At 33.5% G+C, this 12,073-nt stretch overlaps 1 protein-coding gene across 2 annotated transcripts in view; it reads right to left on the bottom strand.

The window, feature by feature from the left end:
* Positions 1-12,073, bottom strand: part of LOC111088068 — an 89,440-nt gene that overhangs the window by 15,731 nt on the left and 61,636 nt on the right. For both annotated transcript variants that reach the window (XM_022396931.1, XM_022396932.1), the window contains exons 3-4: positions 7,981-8,120; positions 1,387-1,518 (exon numbers count right to left, since the gene is read on the bottom strand). In XM_022396931.1, the coding sequence (XP_022252639.1) occupies positions 1,387-1,518; positions 7,981-8,120 (272 nt within the window). The remainder of the gene's footprint in view (positions 1-1,386; positions 1,519-7,980; positions 8,121-12,073) is intronic.

The following is a 12,073-nucleotide window of genomic DNA, read 5'->3' as shown; positions in this document are numbered from 1 at the left end:
ATTTCTCGCATCACAGTTTTTGTCTACTAACTGAATAATTTGCTGAAAATAATACTGGTCTACACATTTCAAATCAAAAATTTTACCGTGCAACGTCAGGTAACTCATCTAGTATCAAATAAAATATTTCAGCTTTAAGATTTTTAAAGGGAGTGATAAAGAAGACAAATCACCCAATGTTTATCACTCGAAAATTCGTCCCATTGTAATGTGGGTAATATTAAACTGGAATTATAATTTGAAGGATTTGATAAATTTCTTTACTCGTCATTAACAACCTGAAATATTTTACATATTTCAATAACAAGGAACTATACCGTCACAATTAATTATTAAATAGAGTAATGAATTAATTGTGAAGTTTTCTCCTCGTCACTAAAATATGTAGTTCCAGTGAGTAAAGAATCCACGAAACACTTAGATGTCTTATCCCAAGCAGTAATGATAAGCCGTGCATTCGGCGAAAATAATTTAATGTGGATGAAGTATCAAATTGATTGCTGTTAATTCTGTGTTTCTTAAAAGCAGAACTACACAATGGACTATCTGTACTCTCTCCATTTTGAGGAATCGAACCCAGGGTTTCAAGATTCTAAGTCCGTAAACCTAATTTTGACTGACCAGAGTACATAGCGAATCTTATAATAGATTAGTTCTCTACGTTATTCATTATTTCATTCTATGTTTCACCGAAATTATAATATAATAGTAATCATTCTTCGCCGGCTTATAAAAGGTGTACACATCATAACAACATTTTTGTATCAAATGACTTATATAAACAGTGTTCCGGCCACTGCTACATTTGTTTTAACTCAACCGGTCTGAAGAGTTAAACATGGGCAATATAATGTGGTTGGAATACATTTATTATACACTCTTCTATTTCTTCAAAGTTTCTAAGGGACTAGATTAAGAATGTAGCATATAAAATGTAATAGGCCTAATACTAATGTCTTATGACAATTATATTTAGTTACAAATGAACTGTCCCCAGTTACAACGGTAGAAACCGGGTTTCGATACCCGTGGTGGGCAGAGCACAGATAGCCCACTGTGTAGCGTTGTGCTTAATTCCAAACAAAATAACAAATGTATTTATAAAATACAATTTAGATATTTAAACGAAGAAAGAACAGCGCGTGGTGGCAATAGATATTGGTTGATGAGTAAGTATCGCTAAAAATATTAGTTGTTAGAAAAGATAAATATGAAACGTGTATTAGAATTATCTATGATAGAAACTGCAGATCCCCCCAACCCAATTTCTTTTAAGTTGTTTATTTTGGATTTAAAACCAGAGATATGTTAAAAATTACTCTTATCCACCTGGCCATGCCGGGCCATGAAAGACAGACAAAACTTTATTTGTAAAATCAAAATTACCTTGGAGACGAGTTGTTGTCCGAGAAACCACAGCTAGTTTCTATATCCACACTAATACTAGAATCGAGGCTATGATACTTGCGCGCCCTCGAGTGTTGGCGTTCGGAACCACGATTAAAGACCACATGCTGTCTGAAAATAACAGATGAATTCTAAAATCAATGAAAAATTTATCCGAACAGAATCATCAAACAATATATATGTACATGTGTCTTCTTTTGATATACCATATTATTATTTCTTAAAAGCTTTGACCGTTTTGAACTACAATAAATTTTAGTTTCAGTTTTCGGTGTAAAGAGTTGTTTTATTTCACCCAGATTTTAATTTGTTTGTTTGTTGTGCTTATCATAGATATCGAAGCCCGGTTTTTAGCATTATAAGCCTCCATACTTGCCGCTGAGCTGCACGGGAGCCCAGATATTAAATTCTACAAAGTACAACAGAGCAGTAGGCATGGGATTTTTAAAAGTGTTAAAACTGAGTTAATTTCAATACCCAGAAATCTAAAATGTGCCACCAGCATTATTAAATACCGTAGACCAGTTGAACAAGTTTTACCTGTTTTTAACGAAGATTTTTTAAAAGCAACAATATTTTTAAGTATCTTATATATATATATATATTTACAAACTAACAATTATCTACACAAGTTTTGTTTATTACACAAATGTATATAGCAATATGTATGTGAGAGGAATTCATTTGAGAGTATAGCTAAGTGGGTTGTTTGTGAACGCAGTAATGCCAATTTTACGGTGTCTAGCTGTAATTTGCTACAGAATACTGGTCTGTGATAAAAAGAATCTAAGTTTCGAGATCCAATCTTACTGAGTTGATTGTACTTTTGTGAGTACTAGGTATCTCTAGCCTGAGTTAGTTTATCCCACTAAAGCAAAACAACATTACTTGTTCATCCTTAAACACACAACAAGAGAACTGAGTAAAGAACTGTTGAATGTATTTGAAATATACTACATTTCTTACGAACACGATTCTTATGATTTTGCCTTTTTTAACGTCTTTAATGTCTAATCACATTACATTATTGAACTAATCTTTAACTCAATTATTACTTTAATAAAGTTAGTCATTTACTTGCGGTTGTATATTTCTGAATTACCGGAGTTGCGAAAGTTGTCGATTAAGTAACTAATATGACTGGAACAAAATACAACAGCTTCAGTAAAGGTTATTTAGACACAAGCCTTTGGGCTAACAAAGAGAAAAAAGCCCTCACAATCCTTTGACATTTCACGATATCTTGACCTTTCACAGCGTGGATGCTTCAGATCTGTTTCTATGAGAACAGACCTGCGCGGAGTTCTTTCATCGACTTCCTTTCTTTTAGAAAATCACTTGCTGTTTTACAACTATGCTTCCCTGAAGTGTAAAATAAATGCTGAATAGACTGCCTGAGATGATGTCCTTTTTAAGCGATTGTTAGAAACATCTATTAGACTCTTAAAGAAAAAATATAAATTGAGTAAAATTAAAAACTAACACAGGTAAAAAATTTGGAGAACCAAGAATGAAAGGTGAAAAAAACAGTTATCTAGTTTTATTATGTATATAAAAAGTTTTTAGCATTCTAAGGAAAAAGAAAGCAATAATTCAGATCATACAGTTTTCTATCTGGGAAAGAACCAACGATGATTATTTATATATTAACTATTTCTAGACTAAGAAGCGTCTGACAAATAATTTATTTTATTCACTAATCACGATCTCACTGTTATGTTACATTGTAATTTTAACAGACTGTGACGCTTCAGCGGAGTTTGTCTCGATAATTTTAGCTATAGCCTTTATTAGATAAAACATCAAACAAATGAACAATTTTATAATATAACGTATTTCTTTGTCTTCTTTTTTTTGTGTGTGTTCTGAAAGTTTTGTTTGTTTTAGCGCAAAGCTACACAATAGGGTTTTCTCTATTAAGGGGAATAGCTTCACAATTAATGAGGCCAACATTCGCGGGCGAATTAAACATGTCTCTGCCACGCAATCCGAACATGACCAATTTTGGCACCAGAAAAATTGAAAAATGTCTAAATCACTGCTAGGGACCTGCAAGAAGGTATTTTTGTACCAAATCCCATGTAAGTTGGTTGACATACACATGAATAGTTCACGAAAACTCCAAATTGTGCTTTCCTCGCTGTAAAATTGAGCAAAAGACAAAAATTCCAAAACTGTTTGTATCTCTGTTTAGTACTTGTAAAAACGTATCTTTGTACTAAATCCCATGTAAAGTGGTCGAAATAAGGCGGAGTAATTGTAAAAAAAAATCGAAAATTATGCTTTTTGTAGCATCTTGACCCACCTATAATTACTAAAAATGGGCAAGTCCCACATTTTTGTTTGTCAGTGTGTGGAACCTGTAAAAAAGTATTCTTGTACCAAATCCCATGTAAATTGGTTAAAAAGAGGTTAGTGGATTTCACAATCATCCCATACATGTGGGTATGATCTATTGAATGTCAACAAGGAGATGGTTTTTAGACATTTACAAAAATAAAGAATGAATTGTATAAAATTCGGAATCCATTTTAGAAAGTAGTAAAGACAGAAGACTAGGCAATGAGTCAGTGTAAATTTGGAGTGGGCTGAAGAGCTGAAGGGCCATTATATGGATAGGACGATGTAAGGGAAATATCAGGTGGTTTCGGCTTGGCAGCAAGGACAGTGATGACTGAAAGATGAGAAGTAACAGTAGCATAGGCATGTGTAGAAATGTCAATGAAGAATCATCACAGGAAGATGCAGAGGTACCATTCTTGACAGACAAGAGATTCTCTGATGGGGATATGATTATAGCTGGAAAATACTTCTTGTTCTCCCCGACGGTCTGGAATGAGGTTTGGGCCTTTGGTAGCTTGGAGACAATGCAAGTTTCTCCAAGAGGAAGCAGACAATGATGCATCCTTACAGTAGAAACAGGTCTATTGAGGGAACTCAGAAATGATTTTAAATTGAATAACTAGCAAAATGTAACATACTACGAAAACTGAAAGTAGTCCAAATGATAATGTTTATAAATATTTATGGCAAATACATTCTTCGGAAAAATCCACACCAACCGACTGATCTGTCCCTGCCACATACAAAAGAAAAAATTTCAAGACACGACTTCATTGCAGCCAAGACGTTAGTGGCCAGTAGAGGTGATGTGATAAGGTAGAAGTGATGACTGTTCATAATGGATGTATACTAGACAAACATATATATGTTTCTTCCTTTTATTCGTACTGTTCTTTTTTCTCTGTTCAATCATTACTTTGAACAAAAATAGAAATATAGAAAGAACAATTGATCCAATTGACAGATATAGGCTGATGAGCTATGCAGAGGTGTATCTTCATAAGCAGGATCATCTAGTGGCAAGGACATGACATCTTCAGAGTTCAATAGACGCTGATGAGGAGCATGAGATAGCAATTCAAGGAAAGAGGCAAATATAAATGCTTTTCAGTTGAAGAAGTAGATGCAACACCATTTAAAAGAATAGTATAGTACTGTGACCTTTTTTTAGATTGTAAGCACACGAAATTGTTTCTAATACAGAGAACAATTTGTAGAGATATGGAGTATGTTAAAATGGAAATAACGCCTCAGAAGCTTCACTGCTCGAACATAGTTATGAGCTGTCTGTTGCAGAGCACAATGTTTAGATAGATGATAAGGGTCCCGAGAATGCTAAAACTTCCACAAATATGTCGAAAAGAGGTGCAATAGAGCCAATGCATGATGAGGCGATGCCACATGATGAGGTCTGTGATATTCAGTTGGGACAGGAAATGAACTGGCAGAAGTAATAAGGGATTTGAATATGATATCTAACATATGGGCAGGATAAAAAGTAGAGAGACTGAAGTCTAAATATGGAACTATATGAGACTTGTGAGATTAGAAAGCAGACTAATCAGCATGTATCATGTTGGTCAGAAATACGATGACTTTTCAGTTGAACCTTCATGGACAGGTGATTTCTTCCTCTAGGAGAAAGCATACTGATGTAAAGAAGAGAAGCAAGGTAAGCTGAAGCTAATTCAACATCTAACTAGAGTTGGTTCCAGGTCAGCTACGAAAAGGGAGTGGTAGGAAGGAATCAGAAATATGACACAGGGTAGCCCAAAATTGAAGAAGTTCTGAGTGAGACTGACTATGATAATTAATGTCAGCTAGAATGATATAACTGCAGAACATACAATCCAGAAAGCAGGAAGAATCACATGGCATCTATGAAAGTAATAACTCTGGAAGGAAAGAAAATATTAATTAGATGTTTTGGATAAGTGTTCTGAGGAGGATTATGAATCCAATAGGGAAAATGAACGTATATACAACCACACCACCTCAGCCAATACCAAATGGATGATCACAGCAATGAAAATGATATACAGATGACTTTGATGTTTATGACAGCTTGAGAAAAGTCTCGTTAAAGAATGTGCAATCATAGTTATCGTCATCAAGAAGTGTTTCATGTAATGTTAGGTTAGTGAACAATGATTGTATGTTGACAAAATGAAAGTTTAGCACACTGTTTGTGTGCATTCTAGACCTTCTGGTTCCCATACGTGACGAAAATAAGTGTGAATTAAGACCAGAAAGATGGCCTGCATTTCGAGTTCAAACAATGCCTTAGTAGCATAGTTAATATTATCCAGGATAAAGGCTTTCTGATATGGATGGATATTCTGAAGGGCAATTCTAAGTAAATTCAGCATACCCTGAATTGTAGGATAAGGAGAGATAGAGTTAGATGGAGGTGTAAGCAGGCCAGATTTGCCAACTAGATCTACTGTGTACAGGGCATCAGGTTTAAGGGTAGGTTTACTGTGACGCTTTTAAAAATAAATAGGGTTGTCAAGCTGACATGTGTTAGAAATGGAAGGCGAGTCCAGGTGTGTGTACTAATGTGCTATATGTGGGCTTGACAGGTTAGGTTGAGAATCAAGAGTGTGAGCAATAGTAAAGGCATCTCTCACACTGTAAAGGCTAAGGGAAGAGAGTTCTAGAAGCAGAACTAGCACTAATGGGGCAGAAAAGTCTGCCTTCTTGAAATGTTGTTGGCCCCAAACTAATGCTGTCCATTTATCTAATTTTAGATTTGGCCCCCTTATATGTCTCATTAACCTTCCCCCAGTTAAGAAAAGCCGAAGTTGAAATTGTCTAGAGGCCTCTACTCAATAACACTGTCTGAAGATATAAGCATCATGTTGCAGAAGATGATCAATAACGTCAATGCTGTCAACCAAAGCTCTGACCATGTATGCCGGGTTTTTGGTGCCGTGGAAGCTGAAGGTATAGCAAACAGAAATGCTGTCTTCTAGGATTTCAGATATGATTTCTTTCTCCGTATTCTTTCTTGGGTTCATATCTTGAATAGCAAAAGAAAACAAAGAAGACATATGTGGTGGTGTTTGTTGCTTCAGGGTCGAGGAAACAAGATTCTAAATAGTAGTGGATGGTCTCAAATTGGTAATGCCCATCTTTGTAAAAAAATGTCATAGAGTTAAGAATTAGAAGTCTTGATAATAATATCCTTGTAGGGTGGTATGAGCTGTTGAACGTCAGTTCAAAGGCAATATTTTTTATTTCTTTGACCTTCATTCTTTTCTTAGTCTTTTCTTTAAATTTCTTGTTACATTATTCTAACTTTCTGTCCTTCCTTCTTGTTCTTCTTGCAATTTTCTGTATCTTTTTTCATGACCTTCTTCCAATGCTCTGTTTCGTTTTGTTTGTTTTCCTTTTCACTGTTTTATCACTTCTAGCAGCTTTACTATTTTGTTTATGCATCTGCAATAATCTTGAATGAAAATTGAAGTTGAGTCAAAGTTACATTTTATTTTCACCAAAGTAATCCCATTTCGGACACCAGTTTTCTAGCACTGTTTTACATTATGCAGGTTCTATTAAATTATTTGAAGAAAATAATTCGAAGCTGAGTCTATGTAACAATAACAAATTAGTTATTTTTTCCCTAATATTTCCACAAGCTACCTTCATTTGTAGGCCTCAGTTTACAAATGACGTTCAAACGGAAATACCTCACAAATGGTACTACAACTAACATAGAAATAAACTTACTTGTACAATTTCATGGCTAATCAAACAAACAACTGGAAATACATGATCACTAGCACTGATCAAAATACTTCATTGAATGACTGGCACTGAACTAGCTGAGAAAACAAATACTTCATTAATTCACTGTTAGCTTATTAGCTGATTGGCTCAGTTCTATTTATATCTGATGTCTGAATTCTAAATGTTCATCAAAGTTATTTTCGTAAATATAATCTAGAGTATTCTTGGTATTGTAGGGCTATTTTAACGTCAGGCACCCTCTACTTCCACTTAAGTTGAAACTTTGAAAATATAGCTTACAACAAAAGCTTAAACAATTACCAAGGTAACTGTATAGGCTACTAACCACGAGAAAATGATTGACATCAGATCACTTAAACCTTACCATAAGTAATTGGTTACTTATAGGTGCACTTTTTCTTTATATTACTTTTAACACGAAAAATGATAAGATTAGAAACACTAAAGGCTTGGTAAAAAATGCTATTATGTCCTCACCTTGTCAATGGTTTTTTCTTTCGAAGGCAGATTTTACAACACACCATCACAGCCACCGCTAATATCAAACCTCCCACCACACCTGCTAAAAGGACGTAGATAGTAATGTGATCTTTTGGAAGGGAGCTTTGTGCTGAAGCCTATAGGGAAGTAACAACCAGTAGCTTTTTCAACTCTAGTAAAAGCGAAGATTTTTTGAACATCAAAAATCTTCTGTAGAAACGAGATATAAAGAAAAAGGTGTTTCACATACACACACATATATATATTCTTTCTGAAAGACGTGCTGTTTATCTCTTAGAATTCAGTGAAAACAGTAGAGTATTACAGAGTTATGTTAATGAAATTCAAACAGACTTTTAAGCTAGCCATGGGCCTCTTGGTAACAAAACAACATTTACTGCAGTAAATACGTCCTCATTACCAGTGAACACCTTGAGAGAGTAAAATTAGCAATCAACCAGGGAACTGCCAAGACAATAAAAATTGGCTTGACGGTTACAAAGATCCTTTTCACAAGAAATTAATATAGATATAATATTATAAACTGGTTTTACATTTTAACTTACTGAATGTGACATTCTTTAGCAAACAGCAATATCTACAAAATATGAATTTTCTTCCTGTTGCTTAACATTTACCTGGCAAATAATACTGTGGTATTTTTAGATTGGTAAACCCGCAAATAACAGCAGATTCGAATAAGAAAGAAGGGGAGGGTTCTGTAATAGATAACTTAAATGTAAAATATTGAGTTTGGACAAAGTTGCATCAATGAACAAAATTTGTATTTCAAAATATAAAAGGAAACACAGTGAGTGTGTGTGTATACCTACACAGATAAAATTATAGTTATTTCTATTAGGTTGTGTTTAGCTCCACAGCTTTCTTTTCCTTGTAAACTAAACAAGGTTTTTGAAAGAAGTTTTCACTTGATGATCTAGTAAAAAAATGTGCCTGAATCTAACAGGTAAACTCGCTTTCTTTGTCCAGTTGACAGTGTCACATCGTGATCTATCTTACGTCATAGAATTGGCCACCTGATAAATTTATTCAACATCATAATAACCAAGAAAAGGAGATTACAGACCCAATCTCTTTAACACATATGTTATATATCATTCAATATCTTCTTGGGCAGAAGAGATATACATACTATAAAGAACAAAGAAACAAAGCAACTATAGCAAAGTAATCTTGCTGACCTTCTGGACCAACTGTTGCCACTAGAACATAGAAACTAAATAATCGAAAATTAAAAAAAAACTCTATATCACTAAAGCAGGTAGAAAACATACTTTTGGCCCACATATCACACTTTTCCTTCCCTCTTTTTTTCAAGCTTGTCCTAACCATGTTTGTTTGTTTATAATTAAGCACAAAGCTGCACACTGGGCTATCTGTGCTCTGCTCACCACGGGTATCGAAATCCCGGATTCTAGCGTTGTAAGTCCGCAGACATACCGCTGTGCCACTGGGGGCTGTCCCACCCTTACAGTTAAATTTAACTTTAATATCAATCATTTTTAAAACCGCAACATGGTCAAGCAACACATAAATTTTATTCCAAAAAACAGTTACAAGTTGCATGAACCACACAAATCCTTTAACAAAATATTATAATAAAATAATACCTGATACAAAAGAAATGAAATATTTTAAAAAAATCCTTGTTTGTGGATTACATCCACCTACAATAACTCATAATGACTGAAGGCAAATAAAAAGCTCTATGTTTTAAAATGCGAAATACAATACATAATTCTACATAATAAAAATGAAACTATTAAAACAAAACCCTTCAAAAGTTTGAAAACACATTATCTTACATAATGCGAAACATCCTTTAACAATGAACATATTAATATCCTTTCAACAGAGAAAAATAATGTACAGGTACGCACTTACATAAACAAAAAGGAAAATAAGTAAGAATAAGAAATAAATAAACAAAACACAGAGATGCCTTGTCCACTTTCAAAGTGGGTAGTCTATCAAAGCTAATAAAAGAAAAGCAGAATGAAAACCATAAAACAAACAAAAAACAACACATTTTTAAAGTTAGAGCTTTAACAATGATTTAGGGCTGTCGTGTAAATGAAAAGAGCAGATTAACACAACACTCAAACAAAAAACAGTGTCACAAAAAATTATTTTTACGCCTTATGATTTAAATACCACATCAAACCCCCTCAGTACACTTTACGAAAAATTGGATACAATGAAATATGCAAAACAAAAATCACCAACCTTACTCAAGATGTGCACAAATCCTTAATGATATATATATATATATATATGTACACATATAGGTCCATATAGGTGAGTTGATGTGATTAATCTTGTAACCACAAAGTAACCATCAGGGTTTGTATATTATAACTGTTAACGTGTTTTGTGTATCTCTATGAAATTTGGCAAGCTTCCATTAAACATTACAAGTCTTTTGTATACAAAAATAATTTGTTCTAATTAAGTATTTTTACTAAAGATTTGTCCGTGAAGGAATGAAGTCAGAGTGTTGACTGCTCAGAGTTAAAATGATTTTCATATTAAGATTAAAAATATATTTCTTCATCTGAAAATTTTCCAATTTCATTTGCGTAACCTTTCAAACCTCCTAAATAAATATTAAACTTCTTTTTTCAGTAAAAACGTTACATGTTATAATATTTTCTTTATCATAACTCTATACAAACTCGGTCGTTTTGACCAACCTTTTAACCACCACAAAAATATGAAATAAATCTAAATTACCCTATTTCAATTTTAGAATGACTGCAGATTGTTTATCCTAAATAGCTTGTTTCTACTTAATTTCATTGTTTAATTGCCTTTTGAACTGTATCTAACTAATAATCCCGCCAAATAAGATGTAAATCTCTCGGCGAACACATAAGGTAGGTTACCTATTGAATGACTAAATGCACGAGCTGCTCGCGAGTATACCTCATCAAGAATTTTTATTATTCACTAGTAGAAACGCCGACCCACAGGCGGCTATTTGTACTACTAATTATTAATCGTAGTATTCATACTCCATTGAAAAATATTTAGAAATAAGAGAACATTTTCTCAAAAAAGTTTTTTCTGGGAAGTACTGCACGGGAAAAGTGTTCAGATTATTCTCTTTAGTCATACGCAACTCATTGCATCAAAATGATTCAATGTATAGAGCTCAAAATCTTCACAAATTTTGCTGATATAAACTATAATGTTTTTATATATTAAAAGTGGTAACGTTTATTGAAAAACTGTTTTTTTAAAGAACTCCAGTTTCTCAGTATTACATTTAAAAATTACATCAATAAAGACATAATCAAACTCTCACGTACAGTCCTAGTGAAAGTCGTGTTCTTGCTGTAAGGAGAGTACTTTTATTTAAAATTGTGTGCTATTATGAAGAAATGGTTGTTGCGCATACCACAGTTATTTTTGTAATTGTCTGAATCTTGAATGACCAAAGTTTGAAATTTTTATGGATATTTGTTTGTAGTGCCATTCAATAGATGGCGCAGGAGTTTTGAGTACATACAGAGATACTTACATACACGCTACGTCCATTATAATAAGTTTATCTTACTTAATCTAATTTTATCTAGCCTAACAAGTTTCTAATTCTTACATTTTAGTTACTTTTATAACAATAGATAGAAAACATACACGAAAAAATGAAATATAGTACTTAAGTTTGATCTTTTGTTTTTTGCTGTCGGTAGCTGATGAAATTTAAGCCTACTTTTTTTGACGATGATACTAGTACACTAAATCTTTTCTGTGTACTTAAATAATGCACCTAATAACACAGAATAATAACACACACAAAGCAAACATTGTATTGTAACTATTATAATTTAAATGGATTTCTAGCCAAGACAAGAGGGTCTGAAATTAATTCCCTTATCTGCTTGTTCTGAAAATCACGAGATAAATTTTCAAACTGAACACAAAATTGCCATTACTCTGTACTGAAAACAAAGAAGCATTATATTGTTACGTCTCCGTTTGTTAATTGATTTTTCCGTAACTTCGTTACGAAACTTAAGCGACACAAGTCCTTTCTTAATAAAACTAGTTTATTCTTTCCGAATAT

The sequence above is a fragment of the Limulus polyphemus genome, unplaced genomic scaffold (genome assembly GCF_000517525.1).
Source record: "Limulus polyphemus unplaced genomic scaffold, Limulus_polyphemus-2.1.2 Scaffold3068, whole genome shotgun sequence".
NCBI classification, from domain to species: Eukaryota; Metazoa; Arthropoda; class Merostomata; order Xiphosura; family Limulidae; genus Limulus; species Limulus polyphemus.
The sequence above is the reverse complement of the archived record's forward strand: the minus strand, read 5'-3'. Positions and strand labels throughout refer to the sequence as shown.